This window comes from Palaemon carinicauda, chromosome 19 (assembly GCF_036898095.1).
Source record: "Palaemon carinicauda isolate YSFRI2023 chromosome 19, ASM3689809v2, whole genome shotgun sequence".
Taxonomy (NCBI): Eukaryota; Metazoa; Arthropoda; class Malacostraca; order Decapoda; family Palaemonidae; genus Palaemon; species Palaemon carinicauda.
The window spans coordinates 40,437,229-40,462,418 of record NC_090743.1 but is presented as its reverse complement, the minus strand read 5'-3'; the positions used below and the strand labels follow the sequence as shown (position 1 = coordinate 40,462,418).

At 42.4% G+C, this 25,190-nt stretch overlaps 1 protein-coding gene across 1 annotated transcript in view; it reads right to left on the bottom strand.

Moving 5' to 3' along the window:
* The window catches only part of Aps (diphosphoinositol polyphosphate phosphohydrolase 1 Aps), a 65,041-nt gene that overhangs the window by 21,604 nt on the left and 18,247 nt on the right, over nucleotides 1-25,190 (bottom strand). Inside the window, exons 2-3 of the mRNA XM_068393520.1 lie at nucleotides 19,089-19,244; nucleotides 2,868-2,952 (exon numbers count right to left, since the gene is read on the bottom strand). Of these exons, the coding sequence (XP_068249621.1) occupies nucleotides 2,868-2,952; nucleotides 19,089-19,244 (241 nt within the window). The remainder of the gene's footprint in view (nucleotides 1-2,867; nucleotides 2,953-19,088; nucleotides 19,245-25,190) is intronic.

The following is a 25,190-nucleotide window of genomic DNA, read 5'->3' as shown; positions in this document are numbered from 1 at the left end:
GATTTACCTGGTGAGACATCAGTCTCTTCACCAGCGAGTTTTACCAGATTTCCCCGGGCCACCACGTGACACAATTGGTAGTAATTCATTCAAATTACCCCTAATGAGTCAATATGGATAAATATCAACACAACATCGTGTTCAAATAGAAATAAATTTCTACCTCATACTTGGGATCGAACGCTAGCCCCTTCTAATGAAAGGCCAGGTCGAAACCAACCATGCCACGAGAGCCCATTCAAGAGTTGAGGTTCTTGCCTCAAGAGTGGAGGTGGCTGCCGCAAGAGTTGAGGTTGCTGCCTCAAGGATGGTGGAGGTTGCCGCAACGCAAGAGGTTGCTGCATAGCGCTGGTATCTGGCAACTCCCAATGCGGCAGCTCACGCGTAGAGGTAGGTTGAGGAACCTCAACATCATACGTCTGGCAGGGTGGACTGCGCAGAGGTGGAGTTGAGGTTGCTGCCTCGAGGATGGTGGAGGTTGTCGCACCGCAAGAGGTAGCTGCCTCGAGGATGGAGGAGGTAGTCGCAACGCATGAGTCTCCTACCTCAAGGGTAGAGGAGGTTGCTGCAAAGCATAAGGCTCCTGCCTCAAGTGTTGAGGAGGTTGCCGCGTGGCAAGAGGCTCCTGCCTCAAGGAAAGTGGAGGTTGCTGCACAGAGCTGGTATCTGGCAACTCCCAATGCGGCAGCTCACGCATGGAGGTAGCTTGAGGAACCTCAACATCATACGTCTGGCAGGCTGGACTGCGTAGAGGTGGAGGAGCGCTCGCAGGAGGAGGTGTGTTAACCTTCTCTGCCTGAAACTCCTGCATCAACACCGCAAGCTGAGACTGCATTGTCAGCAGCATAGACCACTAGAGTTTAAGAAAGACAACAACAAACGGAGCTACTGTCCGTTGAAACTGAGGGTCTAAAACAGCTGGTGCGGCAACAGACGGAGTTACTGTCTGTTGCGATACCACCTTGCCTCTCTGGGAGGTGTGCAGTTGTCGTACTGCAGCAAGTCCGAACTGACCCAGTGCTAATGGCACCACCTAGGAGTTGGACTTGCGCGGAAGGGACCGACTTACACTTAAAAGCTGCAAGATTTGGTCCATGGTTTCTGCGACAAACCTCTTCCGCAGACGAGGAATAAATGGGCTCTCTCGTCTTTGTGTGGGTGGGGTGATCACGTCGGCTACGTGAGTTGGTTACACCCGAAACCACGGAGGGAAACGTCTGTTCGTCGATCAAGGCCTGCTGAACCCATAAGTCCTTCGACATTACTTCTCCCCTGGGCTTGGGAGCTTGTAAGAGGTCCCAGACTAGGCGAACAACTGGCACGAACAGACGAACCCTCGAACGCAACACTGTAACACTTTGCGCTTATCACTGTATCACTTTTGATTTTCTGTTTGCACTTATTTCACTGAACTCGAAACTTTAAGTGGTTTGTACCTGAAACACGCAATTCTATCCTTCATTAAAAGTTAGTAATTGCGAAAACAGTATTACAATGTAACAGAAAAACATAATGAAAGATAAATAATTCAGTGGCTGGAAAAGAGATTAAACACTAGATCAAATAAACTACGTTTAAAATCTCTCACCGCATAAAGTCTGAGAACAAGAATAAAACTCTAGAAACGTTTACCTTCTTCCCCTAAAGAGACTAGGGAGAAGAGCAAAAACGATAACAACGTTACCCGCTTGAACGAAACGTTTATCCTCCTCTCTCTCCCTCCGTCTCTATCTCTCTCTCTCTCTCTCTTGACTTAGCACCTGAGAGAAGAGCCCAATTATATATATCGTTAAAACATATTATTGTTAAAGGAAAAAAACTGAAAGGTTTCCCAAATAAAAAGTTCCTTTATTAGAATAGAACCATTTAAGCTAAGAAAGAATGAACAAAACGCTAGAATCGGTTTACTCTTACTGCAACGTGACACCGTGATAGACTCTCTCTCTATCGTAACGATAGAGCGCAAGTTGAACGTTCTGAACGTCAACAACTGCAGAGACAAAACAAAACGTTAGTTCAACTTTGAAAACAGTACAAGACTATCAAAGAAATTCTTTCAAAAACATTAAAATAGCATAATATGTTAACAGGTAAAAACGAAATGACGGGCTCAAAGTTAATTAACTTCGGTTCCAAGAAAAGACCGCCTACTATTAGGAAAGGTCGAATATAAACAAATATAAAAATTAATTTTAATAAGTTTATAATAAAAGGAAGTTAATCAAAGAGGCCTATAAAAGGCGGAGAGAAATAAAATAAATCTATAACTTTGTTAAGCAAAATTAAGAGAGTCTATACTCTCTTCGACACCAACACTTCCGTCTAAGGGAAGGGTCGGCCATTTAAAAGTGAAAGAGAGTTCATACTCTCTTCGTACCAAAATTAAATCAAAAATTAAATCAAATTAATTCCAAAAACTTGCTAAGCTAATGATATAGCTTCCTGAATAGCGAAGGCTAAACTCTAGAGCAAATACATCACCAAATCGTGAGCAATAACTCCAGAATCAACAGCGTATCCATGTAGGTCTAGCCGGAGGCACGACAGAGGAAAAATTGAGGTGGTGTTGACAAGAAGTACTAGAGTACCTGACCACAGATGGCGCTGTGGTGTTCACCCCCACCTGTATAGCGATCGCTGGCGTATCCCGACCGTAGATTTCTGTCGGCAACAGAGTTGACAGCTACATGATTATCGGGTAAGATTAATATTGAAAATTACCAAATACTGTAAGCAATAGAAACTTTTCCCTAATGTGAAATACATGTTTCCTTTGATGTATTTTATATATTTCTAATTCACCTTGCACTTAAGCTGTCATAAACTGATATTCAAGAGTTGAACAAAATAATAATATGAAGTCTTACCAAATACTTTCGATTCATCCCATTCCTCCATCTCTTCTGTTACAACCAGTACATACACACTTGTTCTATGGCCCCGTTCTGAATTCTGAAACAACAGCATCTTCAGCATTGGAGAAAAAGAATTAAAAGTTAATAACATTTAATTAATTTTTCAAGCTATTTTGAGATTTTCTGACATATAAACCAGCATTTCACAAATGCAAACAGCACTATATGTTTCACAAATACTAATGACACTGTGTAGGAATGTAGTCGTTCCTAAATTCAAACCTTGTAGTTCAGAAGCCTTCACCTCATTACTGGTCCTCAACTTACAAACTTAACAGGTTTCAAGAAGCTTTTTGTATTTTTTTCTAATTTTTTTTTTTTGGCCTAGGGTAGGCTTAACCTGAATTCCATGGCTATGATTTCCAGCTACAAAAGTAACAAATAGTCAGGTTGCATATGAAATAAATATCAGGTTATTACAAATGTCATTTTTCTTATTGTATTAAATTGTATAATATTGTTTTATTACTGTATCTCTTCATCTTAACTTTGTTATTTTCAGTTAGATTTGTGTCTGTATCTCTGATTGTTTGTAAGTCGAATTTATGTACATTAGGAACTATCTGTAGATAAATGATGTCTAGTAAATTGATTTGGTATGTTTTGCTATTGCAAATTGAAAGAAAGGACTGAGTTCTCTATTGTTTTCATAGACCATCATAAACCCTTTGCAGTTAGTGTCATAAATCTATACTGCAATTATTGTTACATTTTTGGTACACCTACATTATTTTTAGTTACCATTACCTGTTTATCATACTAATGGTAATACTGTAATAATAAAGTTTATACAGTTAAGGTTTGACTTCTTTTCTATGGGCAATTTCCATCAGTGCAACCACCAATACTCAAGGATTTTTGTCATCACTTGTAAAGGATTGCAATACTCTACGTCTATGGGCAATCTATCCTAGGTCCAGTTGCCTCATCACTCCCCAATATAAATTAGCAGAATGAAGAAGGCTTGTCTAAGTTTCAAACCAGCAAACAAAATCTGTAGAAATAGGATACCAGACAACAGGCATTGCAGCCCCAGGGTAACCTGTTCCATAATTGACCCATGTAAGTACTACATGCAGAAAGAAACTGCCTTTTGGGATACCATACTAAAAAACAATGCAGCCCCAGGGTAACCTGTTCCGTGATTGGACCATGTAAGTACTACATGCAGAAAGAAAATGACAATTCGTGGACAATTTGTATTTTTCCTAACTATACAAATCTTAGCTATTTATTAGGGGTTATCCTTTCGGCGGAGCTGAAATGACGAGCCATTAAAATTTAGCGAGGGTTAACTACCCACACCGCTAGTTAGTGGGGGTAGCTTGCTACCACTCCCGCTCACACACCTGTCATTTGGCTCACTTTGCTTGAAGATAGGACTTCAAGGGGGATAGGGCTGGCTGGCAAGTTTGAATAAATAGCTAAGGTTTGTATAGCTAGGAAAAATACAAATTATCCACGAATTTGTCATTTGTTCCGTTACTGGAATACAAACCACGATATTTATTAGGGGTGACTCACCCATTAGGACAGGTGGACGTCCCTGCCAATCTGGCTTTTGGCTTTACCCTGGGGCTCCTTATCTGAGTATATTAGTACTCAAAAATAAGGAGTCCCTGCCCTCACTAAAACCTTACTACGCAAGGTCCGCAGCCTACTCAAGCTGTGTGTTGAGACATGCAGAAGTGTGACTGTTTAGGTAAAGTTATTCCGAGTCTATGTAGGAAAAAACTGATGTAAACCAATATTTTCCCAATACCACCATGCCCGGGTATGGGGACGCAACAGTATTAGCCTAATACTAGGTACACTAGGGAGCATGGTTTACCTGCAGTGGTTTGAGGTCAGCTTATGCAGAGAACCCAGGATGCTGCTTTCCCCACAAGAGGGTAGGATGAAGAAAAGAATAAGAGCCAGTCAAATCTTTTTATTCACGCAGACTAAAACCAGATAACAGTGCCCTCAACCTTCTGCTACTTGTCCAATAAGGAGCTTGAGGTATACAACCAGCTGTTGTGCAGCCACCACTGGACTGATAAGAGATCGTATCGAGTTCTTGTGGGTCACGTCTTGCAGGAGAAAGGTTGTGAAAGTCACCTTGAGCATTCACATCCTTTCTTGTAAAACCTGCATCACAGAGTAATCTGCTTAGAAGGACCAGGGGCATAGCTATGCCCCTGACATCGTGAGTCGTCATGTTGAGATGATGTTTTGGTGATCCTCCTTTAGTCTCTCCCAGTGCTGATGACAAGAGAAGTGAGCCGGGTGGGCTGTTGCCGTTCTCTTAAGGTAGAGTCTCATACCTTACCCTGGGTACAGTAACGGATGATCTGGATCGTCTGTTACCCAGTGGAGACTTGTGTAGGATCCGTCACCTCTGGAGACTGTGTCTGGCAACATATTCGGGGATGAAGCTGAACATTGCCTTTCGCCCTTCTCATTAATGGGCGTGGGCGATGTCGAAAGAGAGACAATGAAGTTCCTTGACTCGTATGGCTGCTGTCAGTGTGTGTAGGAACATTGTCTTCTTAAACCAGGTGAAAATTTGTTGCCTGGTGAAGTGGAACATAAGGAGGTCTCTTTAGAGACCGGAGAATTTGAACCATGTAACGAGAGGAGGGTCTTAATTCCGACTGGAGAAAGGCAAGTTGTAAGTCCGTATGAGTTAGGAAAGGTCTAGCAATGAGAGGATGTCCCTTCCTTTCAGTTTGAAGGTGAAGGATCAAGGTTGAGTGATCCTCTTTACCTGTTGAAACTGAATAGGGGTCTTTTCATTTTGCATATACTCGATGATTCCGCTATTGCTGGAATATAGGTATCGAGTGGAGAGACACACTTTCACATGACACCAACCACACAAGACGTTATACTGCCTGGTAGACTGATGCTGAGGAATTCCCCAGATATCTAGACAGCCTTTTCGCAACTTATTGCGAAAAGCCTCTGTGGGAGAGGAGGTACTGGGTAGTCTCCAGGCGTACAATCATAGCAAAGCTATAGCTTGTGGTAGGTGTCGAAGTGGGTTGTCTTTGATGTGGAGAGAGTTCTATCAGGAGCTGCAAAAGGTTTGGAAACCATTCTGCGTAATGACATAGCGTAGCTATGAGAGTCCTTGAGAGGCTGACTGATGTTCTAGCCTTCTTGAGTGCCCTTCTCCAGACAAAACAGGGACGAGACGCAAACGTCATTGTTGTACCCATCGTTGTTGGCCTGGTTTTTTTTTTTTTTCTCCAGAGAGCCTTGGGGTCTAAGGCTGGGGAGCAATGGCAGCCTGAGGTTCAGGAGCGTTGCGAACAGATCCCTAGTTGGAGGACCCCGTAAAGTCGAGACTTTGTCGGCTACAAGGTGATCCAAAGACCATTTGGTATACCTTTATCGGAGATGCTGTGCACAGATTGTCGGCTAGCACATTACTCTAGTCTGGAATGAAGCGGGCAGATAGTGGCACCGAACGGAGTTCGGACTTTGGCCCATCTTAAGTATTTATACTGTTAGATGGGAATAGGCTACGAGCAAGTTCCTTCTTGCTTGCAGATGTGAGCCTCTATGTGGTGTGTGGTATTGTCGCCCATCACATCACTGAGTGGTCTGTTAGCAACCGATGAGGCTCCTGAAGGACCGGAAAGTTGGCCTTCATCTCTTAAGAGATTTAAGTGAAGGTACTTTCGGACTCTGTCCTGAGGGCTGAGGTCGTGTGGTGCAGCACTATGGTCCCTCCTCTCTTCTTTGGATGAGTTCTAAGCACAGCATCAAGTCCGAGGGGTGGGGAAGGATGAGAAGGTTATACCACTCTGTAGATTCTCGACTGACACCCACCCCTTGAGTTTTGTTCAAACTTCTGGTCCCATGGGGGTCAGAATGTCTGGGGGATCGAGGGCCTGATTCCAATCAAACAAGTCACTGGGATGGGAGTTCTTCTCGTTTTGAGAAATTTTGTGGAGATTGGTGTCTAGAATCATTCCCAGATACACCAGTCACCTGGGAGGGAAGTAGGAAGACTTCCACAGGTTTACCTTGATCACTGGATCTTGGTAAAAAGACTTCAGAAGTTCCGGTGCTAATGCAAGGTTGCCACTGTAAGGTCAGTCAGTCGTCCTGAAACGGAGGAGACAAAACCCGATCCTGTGAGACCAGGATGGGTGTAGTGGAAAGACCGAAGCACAGTGCCCTGAACTGGTGTTTCTTGTTTGTCTAGACTGAATCTTCCAACCTTCCTAGATGGATAGTTTGGGCCTGGAAGTATGTGTCGTTTAGGTTCAGTGTGCAAATGAAGACCTGGGGTCTTAGCCCTTGTTTGAACTCCAACATGATGTGGACATCGACCCAAAGGGACATCTCCTTTCGGATAATTTTGCATGGGAGATTGTTGACGCTGGTGTTTTGACTCGTGGCGTAAAGGATCAGACGCGATACCCTGTGTAAGGATTCTTCCCTGAGAGAGAATTCCTTTAACTAACAGAAGGAAAGCAATGATTAACCTTACCATGCACCCTGATGGGACTGATGCTATTCCTTAGGATAGAATCAATCTGGCGAATGTTAATCAATGGTTAACGGTTGAGTATCGTGGTTACTGTGCAGTTGGAGAGTGCTCGCAAGTAATCGACAAGCCGCTGATGAGGGTTGTCGATCGTTTGCCGATCACTTTAGTGTGACGGCGAACGGCCAGTAGCGAGAAGTGTGTTGTATACCTTCTGACTACAGACAATGCAGCCCAAGGGTAACCTGTTCCATGACTGGCCCATGTAAGTACTATGTGAACAAAGAAACTTCCTTTTGGGATACCTGACTACAGACGATGCAGCCCCAGGGTAACCTGTTCCATGACTGTGCCCATGTAAGTACTACATGTAGAAAGAAACTTCCTTTTGGGATACCAGAATATAGAAAATGCAGCCCCAGGGTAACCTGTTCCATGACTAGCCCATGTAAGTACTACATGTAGCAATAAACTGCATTTTGGGATACCAGACTACAGACAGTGCAGCCCCAGGGTAACCTGTTCCATGATTGGCCGATGTAAGTACTACGTGCAGAAAGACAATGCCTTTTGGGATATCAGAATACAGACAATGGAGCCCAAGGGTAACCCGTTCCATGATTGGCCCATATAAGTACTACGTGCAGAAAGAAACTACCTTTTGTTATACCAGACTACAGACAACACAGCCCCAGGGTATCCTGTTCCATGATTGGCCCATGTGAGTACTATGTGCAGAAAGAAACTGCCTTTTGGGATACCAGACTACAAACATTGCAGCCCCAGGGTAACCTGTTCCATGATTGGCCCATGTGCAGAAAGAAACTGCCTTTTGGTATACCAGACTACAGACAATGCAGCTGCAGGGTATCCTGTTCCATAATAGGCCCATGTAAGTACTATGTGCAGAAAGAAACTGCCTTTTGGTATACCAGACTACAGACAATGCAGCCGCAGGGTATCCTGTTCCATGATAGGCCGATGTAAGTACTACGTGCCGAAAGAAACTGCCTTTTGGTATACGACTACAGACAATGCAGCCGCAGGGTATCCTGTTCCATAATAGGCCCATGTAAGTACTATGTGCCGAAAGAAACTGCCTTTTGGTATACCAGACCACAGACAATGCAGCCCCAGGGTAACCTGTTCCATGATTGGCCCATGTGAGTACTATGTGCAGAAAGAAACTGCCTTTTGGTATACCAGACAACAGACAATGCAGCCGCAGGGTATCCTGTTCCATAATAGGCCCATGTAAGTACTATGTGCCGAAAGAAACTGCCTTTTGGTATACCAGACTACAGACAATGCAGCCGCAGGGTATCCTGTTCCATAATAGGCCCATGTAAGTACTATGTGCAGAAAGAAACTGCCTTTTGGTATACCAGACTACAGACAATGCAGCCGCAGGGTATCCTGTTCCATAATAGGCCCATGTAAGTACTATGTGCAGAAAGAAACTGCCTTTTGGTATACCAGACTACAGACAATGCAGCCGCAGGGTATCCTGTTCCATAATAGGCCCATGTAAGTACTATGTGCAGAAAGAAACTGCCTTTTGGTATACCAGACTACAGACAATGCAGCCGCAGGGTATCCTGTTCCATAATAGGCCCATGTAAGTACTATGTGCAGAAAGAAACTGCCTTTTGGTATACCAGACTACAGACAATGCAGCCGCAGGGTATCCTGTTCCATAATAGGCCCATGTAAGTACTATGTGCAGAAAGAAACTGCCTTTTGGTAAACCAGACTACAGACAATGCAGCCCCAGGGTAACCTGTTCCATGATTGGGCCAAGTAAGTACTACGTGCAGAAAGAAACTGCCTTTTGGTATACCAGACTACAGACAATGCAGCCCAAGGGTAACCTGTTCCAAGATTGGCCCATTTAAGTACTAGGTGTAGAAAGAAACTACCTTTTGGGATACCAGACTACAAAATGCAGCCCCAAGGTAACCTGTTCCATGATTGGCCCATGTAAGTACTACGTGTAGAAAGAAACTGTCTTTTGGGATACCAGACTACAGATAATGCAGCCTCCGCTTACCTGTTCCATGCTTGGCCCATGTAAGTACTACGTGTAGAAAGAAACTGTCTTTTGGGATACCAGACTACAGATAATGCAGCCTCCGCTTACCTGTTCCATGATTGGCCCATGTAAGTACTACGTGCAGAAAGACACCGCCTTTTGGGATACCAGCCTACAGACAATGCAGCCCCAGGGTAACCTGTTTCATGATGGGTCCATGCAAATATTAGGTGCAGAAAGAAACTCTCTTGTCCAAACATTTGGGTAGAATAATACTCTACAAGTAATATGTCATTTAAGAGCTGTCACTTTTCATACATGGCAAGTATTTTTCACAGTATGGGTGTAAAAACTAATATCAATGTACACACACACTTGTGCATAATGAAACACAATACCAACAGACATTATCCAACTACCAAGGCACTACCCCAATTTTGGGAGGTAGCTGACATAAAAAAAAAAGGGAGGGGAGGACTTTTCTTCTCTTAGCTCCTCCCAGCCGGACGAGGGATCCAGCCGAATTCGGTTGTTACTGCTAGGCCACAGCCCACCCTCCCCTGTTATCCCCCGCAAATGAAGCTTCATATGCCAAATACCCTACTACTGCTACCTCAGTGGTCAACAAGGCAACTGGAGGAAGAAGTAGGGCCTGTCAAACTGTTAGAAAAGTCCTGGACAAGCATGAGAGAATCTTATAACGTGTAACAATGTTTTTTCATGAAATAATAATATTGTCAGGCTGGGAGGAACGTAGAGAGTAGAGGTCCCCTTTTTGTTTTGTTTCATTTGTTGATGTCGGCTACCCCCCAAAATTGGGGGAAGTGCCTTGGTATATGTATGTATGTAGTAATATTAACTGAGAAGAACGAGTGGGGAGAATGTAGGGTATTTAAAAAATATAAATCAATTAATTAAACACTAACACCTTTCTCTTACAACAAAACTTTGCATCTCATATAAACACAATCAAAAGTTACTCAATGATTTTATAATTGAGTAATTATGATGATGACAAGTTTGACAATCAGTTCTGTAGGAACTTTTTTCCTCACCCTCATTGGATGAAAAGTAACTAGATCTATAGGATGAAAAGGAACTTGATCTAAGGCCTTTATTTAATTTGAGGAAAAGTTTACATTTCCAATTACATATTACCATTTCCTGTATATAAGATCTAAAAAACTGCATGTGCTATTTTTTGGTTCACGCTTACATGTTATGTACCTAACTAACAACATTATACAAATGAACGCAACCATCCTCAAGATTGAAACTTAAATATACACTGAAATAGGGATTGTTGTGGCCTGATTGGTAACGTCTCTGTTTGGTGTTCGCCAGACGGGGGTTCGAGTCCCGCTCAGACTCGTTAGTTCTTTTAGTGTCTGCAACCTTACCATCATATGATTTATAGTCAGTCTTTAGGGCATTGTCCTGGCAAGGTCACTGTTCCTTGCCTCTGCTATTCATGAGTAGCCTTTAAACATGTAGTACTTAAAATCCAAGTTCTCTTCAAGAATCAAGAGAAATTGGAATGGAGCAGTGAATGGAATTATCAGGATTATTAAAATGTTATTTTCATTATAAAATAAATTTTTCAACATACTTACCTGGTGGTTATATATATATATATATATATATATATATATATATATATATATATATATATATATATATATATATATATATATATATATATATATATATATATATATATATATATATATATAGCTTAAGTTCCTGACGTCACGGCAGAAAAATTCAAAACTCGCGCCAATCGCCGATTGGATAGCCAGGTGTGCTACTCATGCACCCCTGGCGAGGTACCCGGAAACCATTCCCTGGGTATTTATATCTTCCATGCCTTTAGTCTCTAGAGGGGAGGAGGGGGGATTTTAATTATATATAACCACCAGCTAAGTATGTTCAAAAATTTATTTTATAATGAAAATAACATTTTTAAAAACAAGACTTATCTGGTGGTTATATATATAGCTGATTAACACCTTTGGTAGAGGGTTAGAGACAGCCAATATAGTTGGAATTCTGCTTAAGAGTTTCTAAAATACAAAACAAACTTAAGAGTTTTGTACCTGATAAGGAAGCTGACTTCAATGATACTCTGCCATTCTGTCTGCTATCCTTATGAGATCTAGCGGTCCTCTCAGGGGGCTGAAGATCCCTAGGGGCTGCCAACTGGTGATCACACCTCTTTGTGACAGAGCCTCCTCTAATACCCATTCCGGGGCACTCTCAAGGAACAAAAAAGACCACCTGACAAATCAATGATTGCAGAAGACTGTTGCAATCTCCACAAGACAACCATAAAATCACCAAATAAAAGTTCCAAGAGAAAGAAAAGGTATTAGGATTATGGGAAAGTAGTGGCGGATCCTTCTCCCACTACTGTACCAGCTTCTACAAACGGTCCCAGAGTATATCGGTCATCATATAGTCTGGACATTTTTCAAATAGTGTGAGGCGAACACAGATTTGCTTCTCCAGAAGGTTGTATCCATAATGCTTTGCAAGGAACGATTTTGCTTGAATGCCACTGAAGTTGCCACTGCTCTTACTTCGTGAGTCTTTACTTTCAAAAGACTAAAGTTTGTCTCACTGCAGTGAGAATAAGCCTCTTTAATTAGAAGTCTAATAAAGTAAGATAGAGCATTCTTGGACATTGGCAAGGAAGGTTTCTTCACCGAGCACCACAGTGCTTCCAACTTGCCTCTTAAAGTCTTTGTTCTGTCTAAGTAAAACTTGAGGGCCCTTACTGGACATAAAACTCTCTCTAGCTCGTTTCCAACCACGTCCGCCAGGTGCAAAATCTGAAAGACCTTAGGCCAAGGTTGGGAAGGGCGCTCGTTCTTAGCGAAAAAACCCAATTGTAATGAGCAGATTGCTTTACTGTCCTGAAAACCCACATTTCTACTAAAAGCATGGACTTCACTAATCCTCTTGGCTGTTGCCAGACTAACCAAGAAAAGGGTTTTCATCGTGAGGTCCTTCATAGATGTAGAGTGCAGGGGTTCAAACCTGTCACTCATCAGAAATTTTAACACAACTTCCAGATTCCAAGCTGGTGAATCCTGGTGTTGTTGTTTTGTTGTCTCAAAGGATTTAATTAGTTCTTGTAGATCCTTATTATTTGAAAGATCCAGGTTCCTGTGCCTGAACACAGTCGTCAACATACTCTTGTATCCCTTGATAGTTGACGTAGAAAAACTTAGTTTCTTTTTCAGGAATAAAAGAAAATCAGCAATCTGAGCTACAGAGGTACTGGAAGAGGAAACAGAGTTGACCCTGCACCATTCCCTGAAAACTTCCCACTTGGATTGATAGACTCTGATGGTTGAAGACCTCCTAACCCTTGCAATTGCCCTAGCTGCCTCCTTCGAAAAGCCTCTAGCTCCTGTGAGTCTTTCAATAGTCTGAAGGCAGTTAGTCAAAGACTTTGGAGATTTTGATGGTGTCTTACCAAGTGGGGCTGTCTGTGTAAATCTACTCGTAAAGGGAGGCTTCTTGGAGTATCCACCATCCATTCCAGTACCTCTGTGAACCATTCTCTTGAGGGCCAGAGGGGGGGCTATCAAGGTCATTCTGGTCCCTTGCTTGTCACAAACTTTTGAAGAACTTTGTACAGGATCTTGAACGGAGGAAAAGTGTACACATCTAGGTTTGCCTAATCTAGCAGGAACGCGTCTGTGTGTACTGCCTCGAGATCTGGCACTGGGGAGCAATGTCTCTAGTCTCTTGGTCTTTGCAGTCGCGAAAAGATCTATACAAGGGCGACCCCAAAGTTTCCACAAACTCTTGCACACCTCTAGGTGTAGAGTCCACTCCGTGGATAGGACTTGTCCTTTCCTGCTGAGACCGTCTGCCAAAACATTCCTTTCCCCCTGGATGAACCTTGTAAGTAAGGTCACCTGTCTTTCCTTTGCCCAAATGAGCAGCTCTCTCGCCGTCTCGCAAAGGGAAATAGAGTGTGTTCCTCCTTGTTTGGCAATGTAGGCTAATGTCGTGGTGTTGTCTGCATTGACTTGAATCACTTTGTTTCGTACTGACCATTCGAAGCTCTTCAGGGCCAAAAGAACGGCAAGCAGCTCCTTTTAATTTATGTGGAAAGACTTCTGAATCTCCGTCAACACCCCTGATGCTTCCACATTGCCCAGTGTTGCCCCCCACCCCGAGTCCGAGGCGTTGGAACACAACACTAGGTCTGGGCTCTTCAGTTCTAATGAGCAACCTTCTTGAAATTTGATCGGGTCGTTCCACCACTGCAGGCAGTGTCTCATTGACTTCGTGATCGGAACACACACCTTCTCCAAATCCTTCTTCTTGTTCCAGCAAGAGTTGAGGTGAAATTGGAGTGGTGGAAGGTTCAGCCTTCCCAGAGAGATGAACTGTTCCAAAGAGGAGAGAGTTCCCAACAGACTGATCCACCTCCTCGCAGAACACCTCTGCTCTCCTAGGAACGCACGTATCTTCTGAAGTGCTTGCTCCGTCCTTAAGGGAGACGGAAAAGCCCGAAAAACCTGACTCCGAATCATCACTCCTAAATATATAATCTCTTGAGATGGTTCCAGTGAAGATTTGTCTTTGTTGACTAGAAGACCCAATTCTTCCGTCAACTTCAAAGTTGTCTGAAGATCCTTCAGGCAACGATCTTGAGAGCAGGCTCTTAAAAGCCAATCGTCCAGGTACAAGGAGGCTCTGATGCCTCTTGAGTGGAGCATCCTTGCTACATTGAGCATAAGTCTCGTAAAGACCTGTGGGGCGGTGTTGAGGCCGAAACACAGGGCTCGAAATTGAAAGACTTCTCCTCTGAAAACGAATCTCAGAAAGTGCTTGAACTTTGGATGAATTGGGATATGGAAATAAGCATCCTGAAGGTCCAGTGATACCATCCAGTCGCCCTTCCTTACCGCTGCAAGCACCGACTTCGTCGTCTCCATTGAGAACTTTGTTGTCTGGATGAAGTTGTTAAGAGCACTTACGTCCAGAACTGGACGCCATCCCCCTGAGTTCTTGGGAACTAGGAAAAGGCGGTTGTAAAAGCCTAGTGACTTCCAGTCCTCTACTTTCTCTACAGCTCCCTTCTCCAACATGAGAGACACTTGTAGCTGTAATGCTTGCCTCTTTAATTCCTCCCTGTACTTGGGAGAGAGATCCACACGAGTTAACCTTAGAGGGGGTTGATTTATAAAAGGTATTCTGTAGCCCTTGCTTAGAAGTTGGACTGACCAAGGATCTGTGACCCTCTTCTCCCACACCTGCCAGTAGATGTTTAGTCTGGCTCCTACTGCCTGAAGGTGAAAGCAGTCAGACTCTGCTTCGCCCTGTTCTTGCTCCTCTTTTCTTAGTCCCCTTTCCATCTGATCTGAAGTTACCTCTAACGGAAGGTCTTCCTTGAAAGGGGTGAGAAAACTTTTGAAAAGGAGCAACCTCTTTAGGTTTGCGGCTAGCGAAAGAAGGTGGCAACACTTTCCTTGCCGTCTTCGAGACCAGGTCTTGAGTGGCCTTCTGTGTTAGCGAAGAAGAAATCTCCCTAATAAGGTCCTGCGGGAACAGAGATGACGACAGTGGAGAATATAATAATTCTGATTTCTGAAAGGATGAAACTCCCATAGACAGGAACGAACACAATTGGGCTCTCTTTTTGAGAATTCCTGCAGTAAAAATAGCAGCTAACTCATTAGCCCCGTCTCGCAACGCCTTATCCATGCATGACATGACGTGGATTAGGTTCGAAGAGTCTCCTTCCTTGAGTGTAGTCATCTTTTTGCCCAAGGCCCCCAGAGTCCAATCAAGGAAATTAAATACCTCGAAGGCTTTGAAAACACCTTTGAGTAAATGGTCTAATTCGGAAGTAGACCAAAACACCTTAGTCTTCCTCATGGCCGATCTACGAGGAGCGTCTACCAGGCTTGAGAAATCTCCTTGGGCAGAGGCAGGAACTCCCAAGCCGAGAACCTCTCCCGTATCGTACCAAACACTAGATCTAGAAGCCAACCTAGTAGGGGGAAAGGCGAAGGATGCTTTCCCTTGCTCTTTCTTGGCACCCATCCAGTCTCCCATTAATTTAAGTGTTCTTTTAGATGAACGAGAGAGCACCATTTTAGTGAAGAGACTTTTTCTTAGGTTTACCTAGAGTAAACTCTGATGGAGGCGATCGTGGAGCCACAGGAATAAAAGACTCTGGGATCTCAACATGAAAAATCTTCATCAGCTTCTTTAAGTCTACCGAATGATGAAAAGATTTAGAGTCCTCATCCTCAGATAACTCCTCAAAGGGTTCGGAAGGTGAAAGAGGAACATCAACTTCTTCCTCTGATAACAAGTCTCGCTACTCCTCAGAACGCTCTCGATCCGCGCAGTCAGAGTTAAGAACTGTTGCATTAAGATCAAAGTCCTGTCTAGATGTTTGTTGTTCTGCATCGCATACAAGAGGGCGGTCGATGTAAGAACGCTTGCATTCCGATGAATGCTCAATGAGAGGAAGCCTGGCGTGACGCTGAATGCTCGACGGGAGGACGCTTGCGCTCTGAACACTCGATGAGGTCACGCTCTACGTCACGCTCTGGAGGACGCTCGCGTTCTGTTGAATGCCTGTCATCACGCTCTACGTCATGCGTGGAAGACGCTCGCGTTCTGTTGAACGCTAAAGAGCACACTCGACATCATGCCTAGCTGAACGCTTGAAAGCGCTTTCAGTAGAACGATCACAATCACTGCTAAGCGCATGAACAGCAGCTCGATTAGGAGAACGCTCGACTTCCTGAAAGCCTGAGAGATCAGCCTTTCGTGAAGAACGTTTACTTTCCCTATCATCTCTGTACGTAGTCACACACTCAACGCGTTTAGAAACTTTATCACCAAGCATTTGCCGACTCTCCGCCTTGCGCCGCTTAAGTGTTAAGAGAGGAGGATTCTGTAGGTTGGTAGCCTTTCATAAAAGATGAAACTTTCTGCTGCATTTCTTGCAACATCTTAAAATTAGTCTTGCAAAACACTAATCGCAAGTTCTTCCTCTCCACCGCTCAAAGACCGCTTAGAGCGAACAGCGGGTGAGATCCAATCTGAAGGAGGTGAAGGAGCATGAAAGGATGTTACTGCCAGGTTGGATAATTGCTCAACAGCAGGACTATTTTCAACTAATGTCCTAGCAGGCCGCTTAGAAGGCGAGCTTCCTTCAGACGAAAAACGTTCAGGACTGTTCCAATGACTACAGCGTGCTTGCGATGTCCTGGAAGGACATAGGTCAATTTTCCTCTTAAGAGGTCTAGAAGTTTGACTCCAACCTCTTTCAGGTAAATCATCCTCCGATGATGAGCTAAACATTTTAACTTCACCTTTTCTACGGTAAGAGCGAACATCCTGGGAAAAATCATGAACGCTCGAGGGAACGTCTGCTCGGGAAGTAATGCCTCTCGTTTCCTTTCGTCTTTTGACATTCCTTCTCCCAGGGGTTGGGGAGCTTGGAAGAGGTCCAGGACTAGGAGAACTACAAGCCCGAGCAGGCGTACCCTCCACTGCACTAATAACACTCACTGTACCTTTAACACTTTCACTTTTTAGCTGTTTAACATCAGCCATTAACTGCGTTCTATCCGCAGCGATAAACTACCTTCGTACCCAACGCCTGGATAGCCAACATCATATCTTTAAGTGTTGATCCATTCATGGTGCTCGTAGCGGGATCTGGAACTACCACTACAGGAGAAGGAATAGGAACAGTGACATAGGAAGAGGAATCTTTAGAAGAAAGAGAAGAACTACAGTACGTCTTACCCTATCTTTAGCTAACTTACGAATATAACGATCGAAATTAAGCCACTCATGATCAGACAAAATAAGGCATTTGTCACACCTATCGTCAAGTTTACAAACTTTACCCGTACATTTAATGCATAATGAATGAGGATCAATGGAGGCCTTTGATAAACGGGTCTTACACCACTACCACACACCCTAAAACCACTAGAGGGGGTTGCCATTTTTTACTTTGACAGAGAGATCAAATACAAGCAAGGGTAAAAAAATCAATATCCAAACATATAACTAGAGTATCCAAACGAAAAATCAATCAAGCGAGAGTCAAAACACCAGAATTATTGTACTTCACCAAAGGGATAGCAATAATCAGTCAAAACGCGAGGAGAATATCCAACCAATGTTACCGCTAGCGCCGGCAGGGAAGATATGAATACAGAGGGAATGGTTTCCGGGTACCTAGCCAGGGGTGCATGGGTAACACACCTGGCTATCCAATCAGCGATTGGCGCGAGTTTTTAATTTTTCTGCCGTGACGTCAGGGACGTAAGCTATATATATATAACCACCAGGTAAGTCTTGTGTTTAAAATTCTTGAAGATCCAGATTTCACTTGATATCCTTCCCAGTCAAAACCAATATTTAGAAATAAAACTTTGATCAAGTCATCGAGACTAGTACATGAATCCACCAAGTTACAGTGAGATAACTTTTTAGTGGTCCCAGTTTACTATGCCTTTAAAAATGATTCTATTTAAAGGAGTCATGTTAGCACATGGCAACTACCAGCTTCATGAATAATATGAGAATGTTAAAAATTAATTACTGTATACTGTACAATATTAAAAAGTCTTTTAACATCTGATTATGTTTGTAGTGATAATCAACATTTGCATAATTATTCAACATGCCTTGCACCATGTACCTAATACCTCAGTGCCATGCTTGATGGTCTGGACAAATTTGATTTTGCTGAGGTAGCCATGCAAACAGCACTCTGTGAGCAGGGAAGCTTCACAGAATAATTCAAGCAATAAAGTAAAGTTTGAAGACATGGAATGATGATAAGAAGTTTATAGAGACCACAGTCACTAGACTCTCATTAGGCTTGTTCAAAAGACTTGAGAAGTGGATAAGGAAACTGACAAAAGAGCTGAAGGTCAAATGGACACCTGTAATGAACCTTCAGCATCAAAGCTTTAGTGTGATGACTCAATAAAACATGAACATCAATGCTTAAGTGGTTAGAACCAACAAGTATCCTATTCATATATGGAAATGCAGTCTGCTTCATCTACAACATTACAATACAAGACTTACACAATGGACAATGCTTGTACTGTGGATTATACAAGAAAGGCCTTTAATTGCAAATGTTGGAAAGCCATTTAACAGAAAATCTCATATTTAGTCTACAGAAAAATATTGGAACTGCAAAGTCAAATTGGGAATACCAGAAACAGATTAAATAAAAAGTGATTCGTTTTGTATCTTGTCATATCGTAGTAAAACTGATGAGTCCTATTTCCCTCAGGAGATTATCACTTCTTTTAGGATCTGTTTAACTTTTCACCTCCATCGCTCTTCTCATTCTTTGAAGTTTTGATTTGAATAAGATATTAAGGAGGCAATCCTGTCAGTGTTCGATGAACAACTGATCATTAACCATGCAGTCAAGTTTATTTTCCATTTGGAGAATCATTATAATCCCCGAGTAAGATTGGATTAAAATCATGGATTTATCTGCATATGAACTAAAGCAATTTATACAAGATATCAGGTGATCACCAATAAAGTACAAGACAAGTAAGCATAGTATTTCTAACGATTAACGATATTTAATTATTTCATTGTATTAGAAAAAAACAAGAAAACCACTTACCTCAAACACACCAAGACAACGTCCAAGCATACCACATACACCTGCTTCTTCTCGTACCTCGCGAATGGCAGCCATATCTGGCAATTCATCGGGTTCTACTCCACCGCCCGGGACTATCCATAGTCGAGAGTCCCTTCTTGATGACACCAATAGAACCTAAAAATGTGGATACAAAGTTAATTTTCTCATGGCCTAATTTTTTATCTTATAAAAAAAAGTTTAAAATTCGGTATGCATTTAACTCGTATACTTAAGTTACATACTGCTTTCTATAAGGCATTTGATCTAAAATCAGTTCAATTTTATTGAAATGAGTAATAACTGTTAAAAAATTCCAGACTTCTGTTCAAGAGAGTTGGAGTTTAGGAGTCACTCTAGAACAAGAAAAGGTTCTCCAAAAGTAATGGTATAATTAATAAAAGTATTTAAAAAAAAAAAAATAATATGGCAAATTAAGGTCAAAAGTAGATTCCCCCATTTGGGCTGTGTTGTGGGTTCAATCGCAGTTTTAGTCAATTTGAGAGACCACCTTGATTTGATTACCATTTCCTAAAATAGAAAACAATGTTTAATTACTTGTTATTCAACTGATGTTACATCATGCAGACAAATTAAAATATTAAATATGACAAGTAACTACTGTCTTGCACTAAAATAAATGGAAGAGTTCTGTGTACCCTACTTTATGTATACTGAAATTCAGATTACAGTATCTGCATGTGAATAATAACAGTATTAAAAGTTGCCTGAATATGATGAAGAAATTATAAATAAATAAACACCAGTTTACTTGTCCTTGACCTGATACAACAGCATGTACCCTTGGTGAGGTATCACTGCTGGTTAAGAGTAGAATTACAAGCAAAAGGCAACAATCAATAATGGACATGGCAACTCTAGGTCGTCTTCTCTTGGCCTCATATTCCTTTTTTATTGTATCTCAGGTAACATAAATATTGACTGACATTTGTCATAATTATATAATGTACTTGATTGTTATAATCTATGTTAGGTGGTAACATTCAAGTCCAGTGCAAGTTCCTAGTCAGTTACCATAACATTCAATTAAACAAAACTAATTTTTCTTTCCAGCCAGATGTGAGATGCCATTATTATTAACTGACATTTACCATAATTATATAACCTACCGGGTTATGTTATATGTTAAATATTCTTAGAAAAAATCAGGTCAGACAAGTTTCTAGCCTGTTTCATAACATTCAGTTAAAGAAAACTGATCTATCTTTCTAGCCAAATTTCAAAAGTAATTTTTGTTTTTCCTAACTATACAAACCTGGGTCCTTTAGTAAGAGTATGTTTTCAGCATAGCTGGAACTTCGGTTGTTAAAATTCAAAACAGTGTGTTAGTAATTACTGGCGAGTGGTGGGGAAGCTCTGCTCTCCAGCCAGTACACTGAGTAGCCACTCTGACCATCTGGGGCTTGAAGGACTTGTGTTTATATAGTTGGGAAAAAAGAAAAATTTTAAAATTTGCAATTTATTCCTACATGAAAACAAACTTGATATTTTAATAGACAACTCATCTTTGGGGTGGGAGAAAGTCTCTATTGTACTGGCTGGTTTAAAATTCGGGATATCAATATACTCGGACCTGATAGAGGTGCAGGAGTGTTGACTCCTACCATCTCCCAACACTTGGGAATAGATTCTTAAAGGTTGGGCCAGGTTTCTGTCCGCTGACAGACAGCTGAGGAAGAACTTACATCCACGGAAGGATACGATCTCACAATGTATAGCCAATTAGGCAGGATGTATCCTTCATTCTATCCATCCTTCCTCTTTTAAGGAAGATGGGGGGGATACTGTTGCTAAGTATGTTAGTTCACATACATCAATGTCCAATCCAGGAAATAACAAAACAACATCTGCACCCTTAGAGATGCAAGAAAAAGAAGAAAAGATGAGCAGCTACCACAAGTCACAAAGAAAACATATCTAAAAACTTGTGGGCATACTCAAATAGATAGTGAGATATAAAGGTTACCTGGCACCTCTTGACTTTATCCTTTAACACTAGCATCACCAACTGGTTCTTCCTGAAGGCTAGGGTAGATCTGATAATCTGGTTTTGTGTGATTTCATCAAGGGTGCTCCCTTTATGGGAGCGCATGTCCGATAGTTCCCACAAAGCTAGAATAAACCAATATTTTAGCTTCTCTCATTCCTTTCGTACAGGAAGGTACGTCATTATTACCATTGTAGGGATTGAAGTCATGGGTACTCGGATTCTATCTAGGTCTTTGCCACAAACTGCTGAACCAAGGAGATGGAGATTTTCTTCAACCCTAAAGAATGGATAGTGACAGAAAATTTAAGCCTTTTCCTATACACTTCTCCAGGGCTAACCCAAGTTTGAGCAGGTCCAATTAAGAGACCTGAGGACTCATGGAAATGCTACAAGCAGCTTTAGCTCTTAGGAGGTAAAGACAGCAACTACTCTGGTTCCTCAAGAGACTAGTTGATTTTCTTGAAGAGTCCAGGTCTGAATCCATGCTAAACACTTAGATCGTGGTTTGAGCGGTATCTTTACCACAGAAATTAGGGAGCTTCCCTGATGAAGGAAGAGATGAAAGTTAATCTGGCTACCATTCAACCTGTGACTACCACACAGCAAACAATATCCTTCTGAATTTCAACGTCTTTCACAGACTGCTAAGGAATAGGAGTGACTGGGAAAGAAGGGCATAAAGGTGTAAGTGTCTGGGATTTCTGGAGATGTTGGAAAGCATCTTCAAACTTTGTACAGTCTGCAACTGGGAGAACTCCAATTTTATCCTATTGTGCGATGAACAGGTCAGATGATAGTAAGAAACTAAGCCTTTCCACCATGCAGTGATGTCGTCATAGCCTAAAACCCTAAACTAGGACTCTGTCGATTGAGCGTGTTTGCTCAAACAGTGTTCTTACCTGAACTAATCTTACGCAGCTACATCGCATCTTCTAACCACAAAAGTACACCTGCTTAAGAAGGGTTTTTGAACAGGGTCGTTTTGTAAATTTGGGCACGGATGGAAGCGTTATCGGCTATTATCGTTACCAAGTGCTTTATCAAACCCTTTGCAAAACTTGCAAGGTAGAAGCACTGCAATCCTTCCAAGATGGTTGAGAAGTAGGTGCGATCCTTCTGTCGATCACATCCTCTTGAGAGGAAATTCAGGTGAGCGCTTCATGCATTCTTCTCTACATCTGTAGACGGTAGACACTCAGAGGAGAAAAGTACTAACAACAGAGTATGTCATGCTACTACTGTATTAGAGTACATTGCACCATATTTCTGTTGTAACCCAACCTAATGGTAAAGAAGCTCTGATTGTAAACCAGTAAAACTTTTGGAACTATACGAGCAATCACTGAGGAGATAGCCATGTGGAACTAGTTTTCTTGCTGGTGGTAGAAGTCTCTGATGGGCATGATTTTGTTGATTCGGAAGGCAGTGTAAGAGCATATGTTTATGCTGTTGCTACAATTGTTTGCCGGTAGCCCCTACCTCTGTCTGAGAGTCCTAAAGAACTTTACTTGATTTATCTTAATCCACAGATCAAGACAAGAGGCAGTCTCTTTCAATGCTGATGAGATTCTCTTGTAGGAGGGTAGAAAGGGGCAATCACCGAAACCCATCTGTAGACGAGGGCAATTGAAGGTGCTCAAAACACAAACATGATCACTTGCTTGAATGCTAGAGGAATAGTAACCAGTCAAGTCCAAAGCAACGAGCTTTGAATTGGCAGTTACTTTTCCCAAAGAGAAAATGGAGAAAACATCTATTAAGACAGAGGGAATGTGTCCTTCAAGTCTACAGGGATAAACTGGTCATCATTCTTATAACAGACTGTACACAGGTAGCCATGGCCAGTCTGATTTACATCTGGGGAACCAAGCATGAAGACCAAAGACTGATCTCCAATTCCCGATGACTATTCTATTGTGAGAATCGAATGTAGGAGTCCGTAGACCTTCGTGACAGCCTTTATGTTGCCTCCATTCCTACTAGTAAGGGGCGAGTTTTGGTAAATCAAAGCAAATTCAGCAAGCCGGTCTGGAAAGTTGTATTGCTCCCCATACTGACCAGCATGTACCCACTCACAGAAGCTGCAAGGAGTCCCTGAATTCTGTGATCCTTTCTGCCTTTACTCTTATCTCCCTACTTGGAAGACAAGGTTGGAGATGAACGGAAGCTCTGCCTAAGCTTTTCCTGGGGAGGAAGAGCAAGGAGTACCCTACTGAACCTGTAGGTTGCCAGATTCTTTCTCAGCTAAAGGTGCAATTGGGATTTCGGAACAGTTATCCTTGAAAGGCCTGGACCCTTAGCGGTAAGTGATCTGTGAAAGAAAACTTTTTGCGGCCCTTTCGCCATTACTATCCCAATGTTGTTCTGTGGGAACTAGGCTGTAACTCTTATACCAATGCATTCTGTTAGGGACACAACTCTCTTGATTTCCTTATCATGAGGCAATTGTATTCCTTCTCACTAGGTTTTAAATAGCCCATAAGAATAGGCACCCAGAAGGCTTTGTTCTTGGTGTTGATAGCAGCAAATCTGTGTATTGTACTTCCTTGCACTTGGGTTATGAAAAACCCTGGGTCATCGTGCAGCACTGAGCGACCAAACTGAATTAACCTCAATGGAGCTTGGAGACTGGCCATGGAAGAAGATTACATGGCAGAGGATTCAGATGTCTAGACATAAACATGCTCAAGTCTCCATTCGGGTCCATGCCATCAGCATGGACTCTTCTGGTTTGAACGATTGGGAAGTGTGTCAGTGAAAAGCCCAGGAACTAAGATGCTATTCAGTCTTATACAGTACTATAGTGTAAGGAATTCCACTACTTTGAGAAAGTAAGAACTGCTGTACTAAGCAACCCTAAAGATAGTAGTCTCTGGTGCCAACTCTTGAAGAAAATACGCAAGAGATCTCGGTTGAAGAGGATCCTTGCCAACAATTGAACATGCATGATGTGACATCTCAGTGCTTGTACGAGTGCTGACATCAGAACTGAGAAGTCACAAGGAGTAGTATGTACTCGTACCAGCGTGTTGGAAGCTCTCACACCATGGTGTCACCAAAGTGTCTAGAAAATATCCAAAATAACAACGTTCGTGCAGGCAATTAGTCAAGAGCCTCTGTTCGGAGACAAGCTCTACTCTTTATACCAATCAACCAACTGGGGGGTTATCACCTTCACTTGAAGGCGAGTCTTGTACCTCTCCTGAATCATACCCCAATAGCAGACACCGCCCATCTTCAGTTTTAGTATCAGAGTAAGAACTAGCTAAAGAGCTTTTTGACATTGTGGACCCTGATGCTGAAGTCACTCTCTTTGACTTTTTCCTTCTCCAACCCTACTTAGACTACTGCAACCATGACCTATGCTCGTCACGGTGAAACTGCGAGCAGTCATGCCCCCTGTACATAGGATACAAGTGATGAGGATCCATAGCAGTCTACAAGTGATGAGGATCCATAGCAGTCTGGCTCCTAAACATACTGCAATTGCAGCTAGACTTATCAGTGCAGACTCACATGTCAGCACAAGGAATCTCCATCACAAGCAAACATGACAAACTTATAACAGAGTTTGTATTTTTCCTAACATACAAACCCGAATTCTTTACTATAGGAGATATTCTAGCGCGAGCTGGAAAATACGGCAGAAAAATCTTAACAAGGTCGTTAACGACCGGACAGGTAAGTACCCACCTGACAGTGGTGGGGGACCGCCGGTCGGTAGGTGCTGTTTACCTTCAATCGGATTCTAGTTAGGACTATCCTAGGGGGGTGGTGATGGAGGGAAGATTTGTGTAAAGAATTCGGGTTTGTATGTTAGGAAAAATACAAACTCTGTTATAAGTTTGTCATTTGTTCCTACACTAAATACAAACCCTCATTCTTTACCATAGGAGACTTAGTCTTGAGGCCAGGGTGGCCAAGGAGTTCCTTATCTTTAGGGAAGATAGTCCTCAGACTAGACTCTTTTGAAGCAAAAATCTTCCGTATCTTCTTTCTTTGTAGATCCCCAGAATCTCAGTACTACTGAAGGTTTGCAACTTCATGGAAACAAATGTTTCAGGATGAAGTGG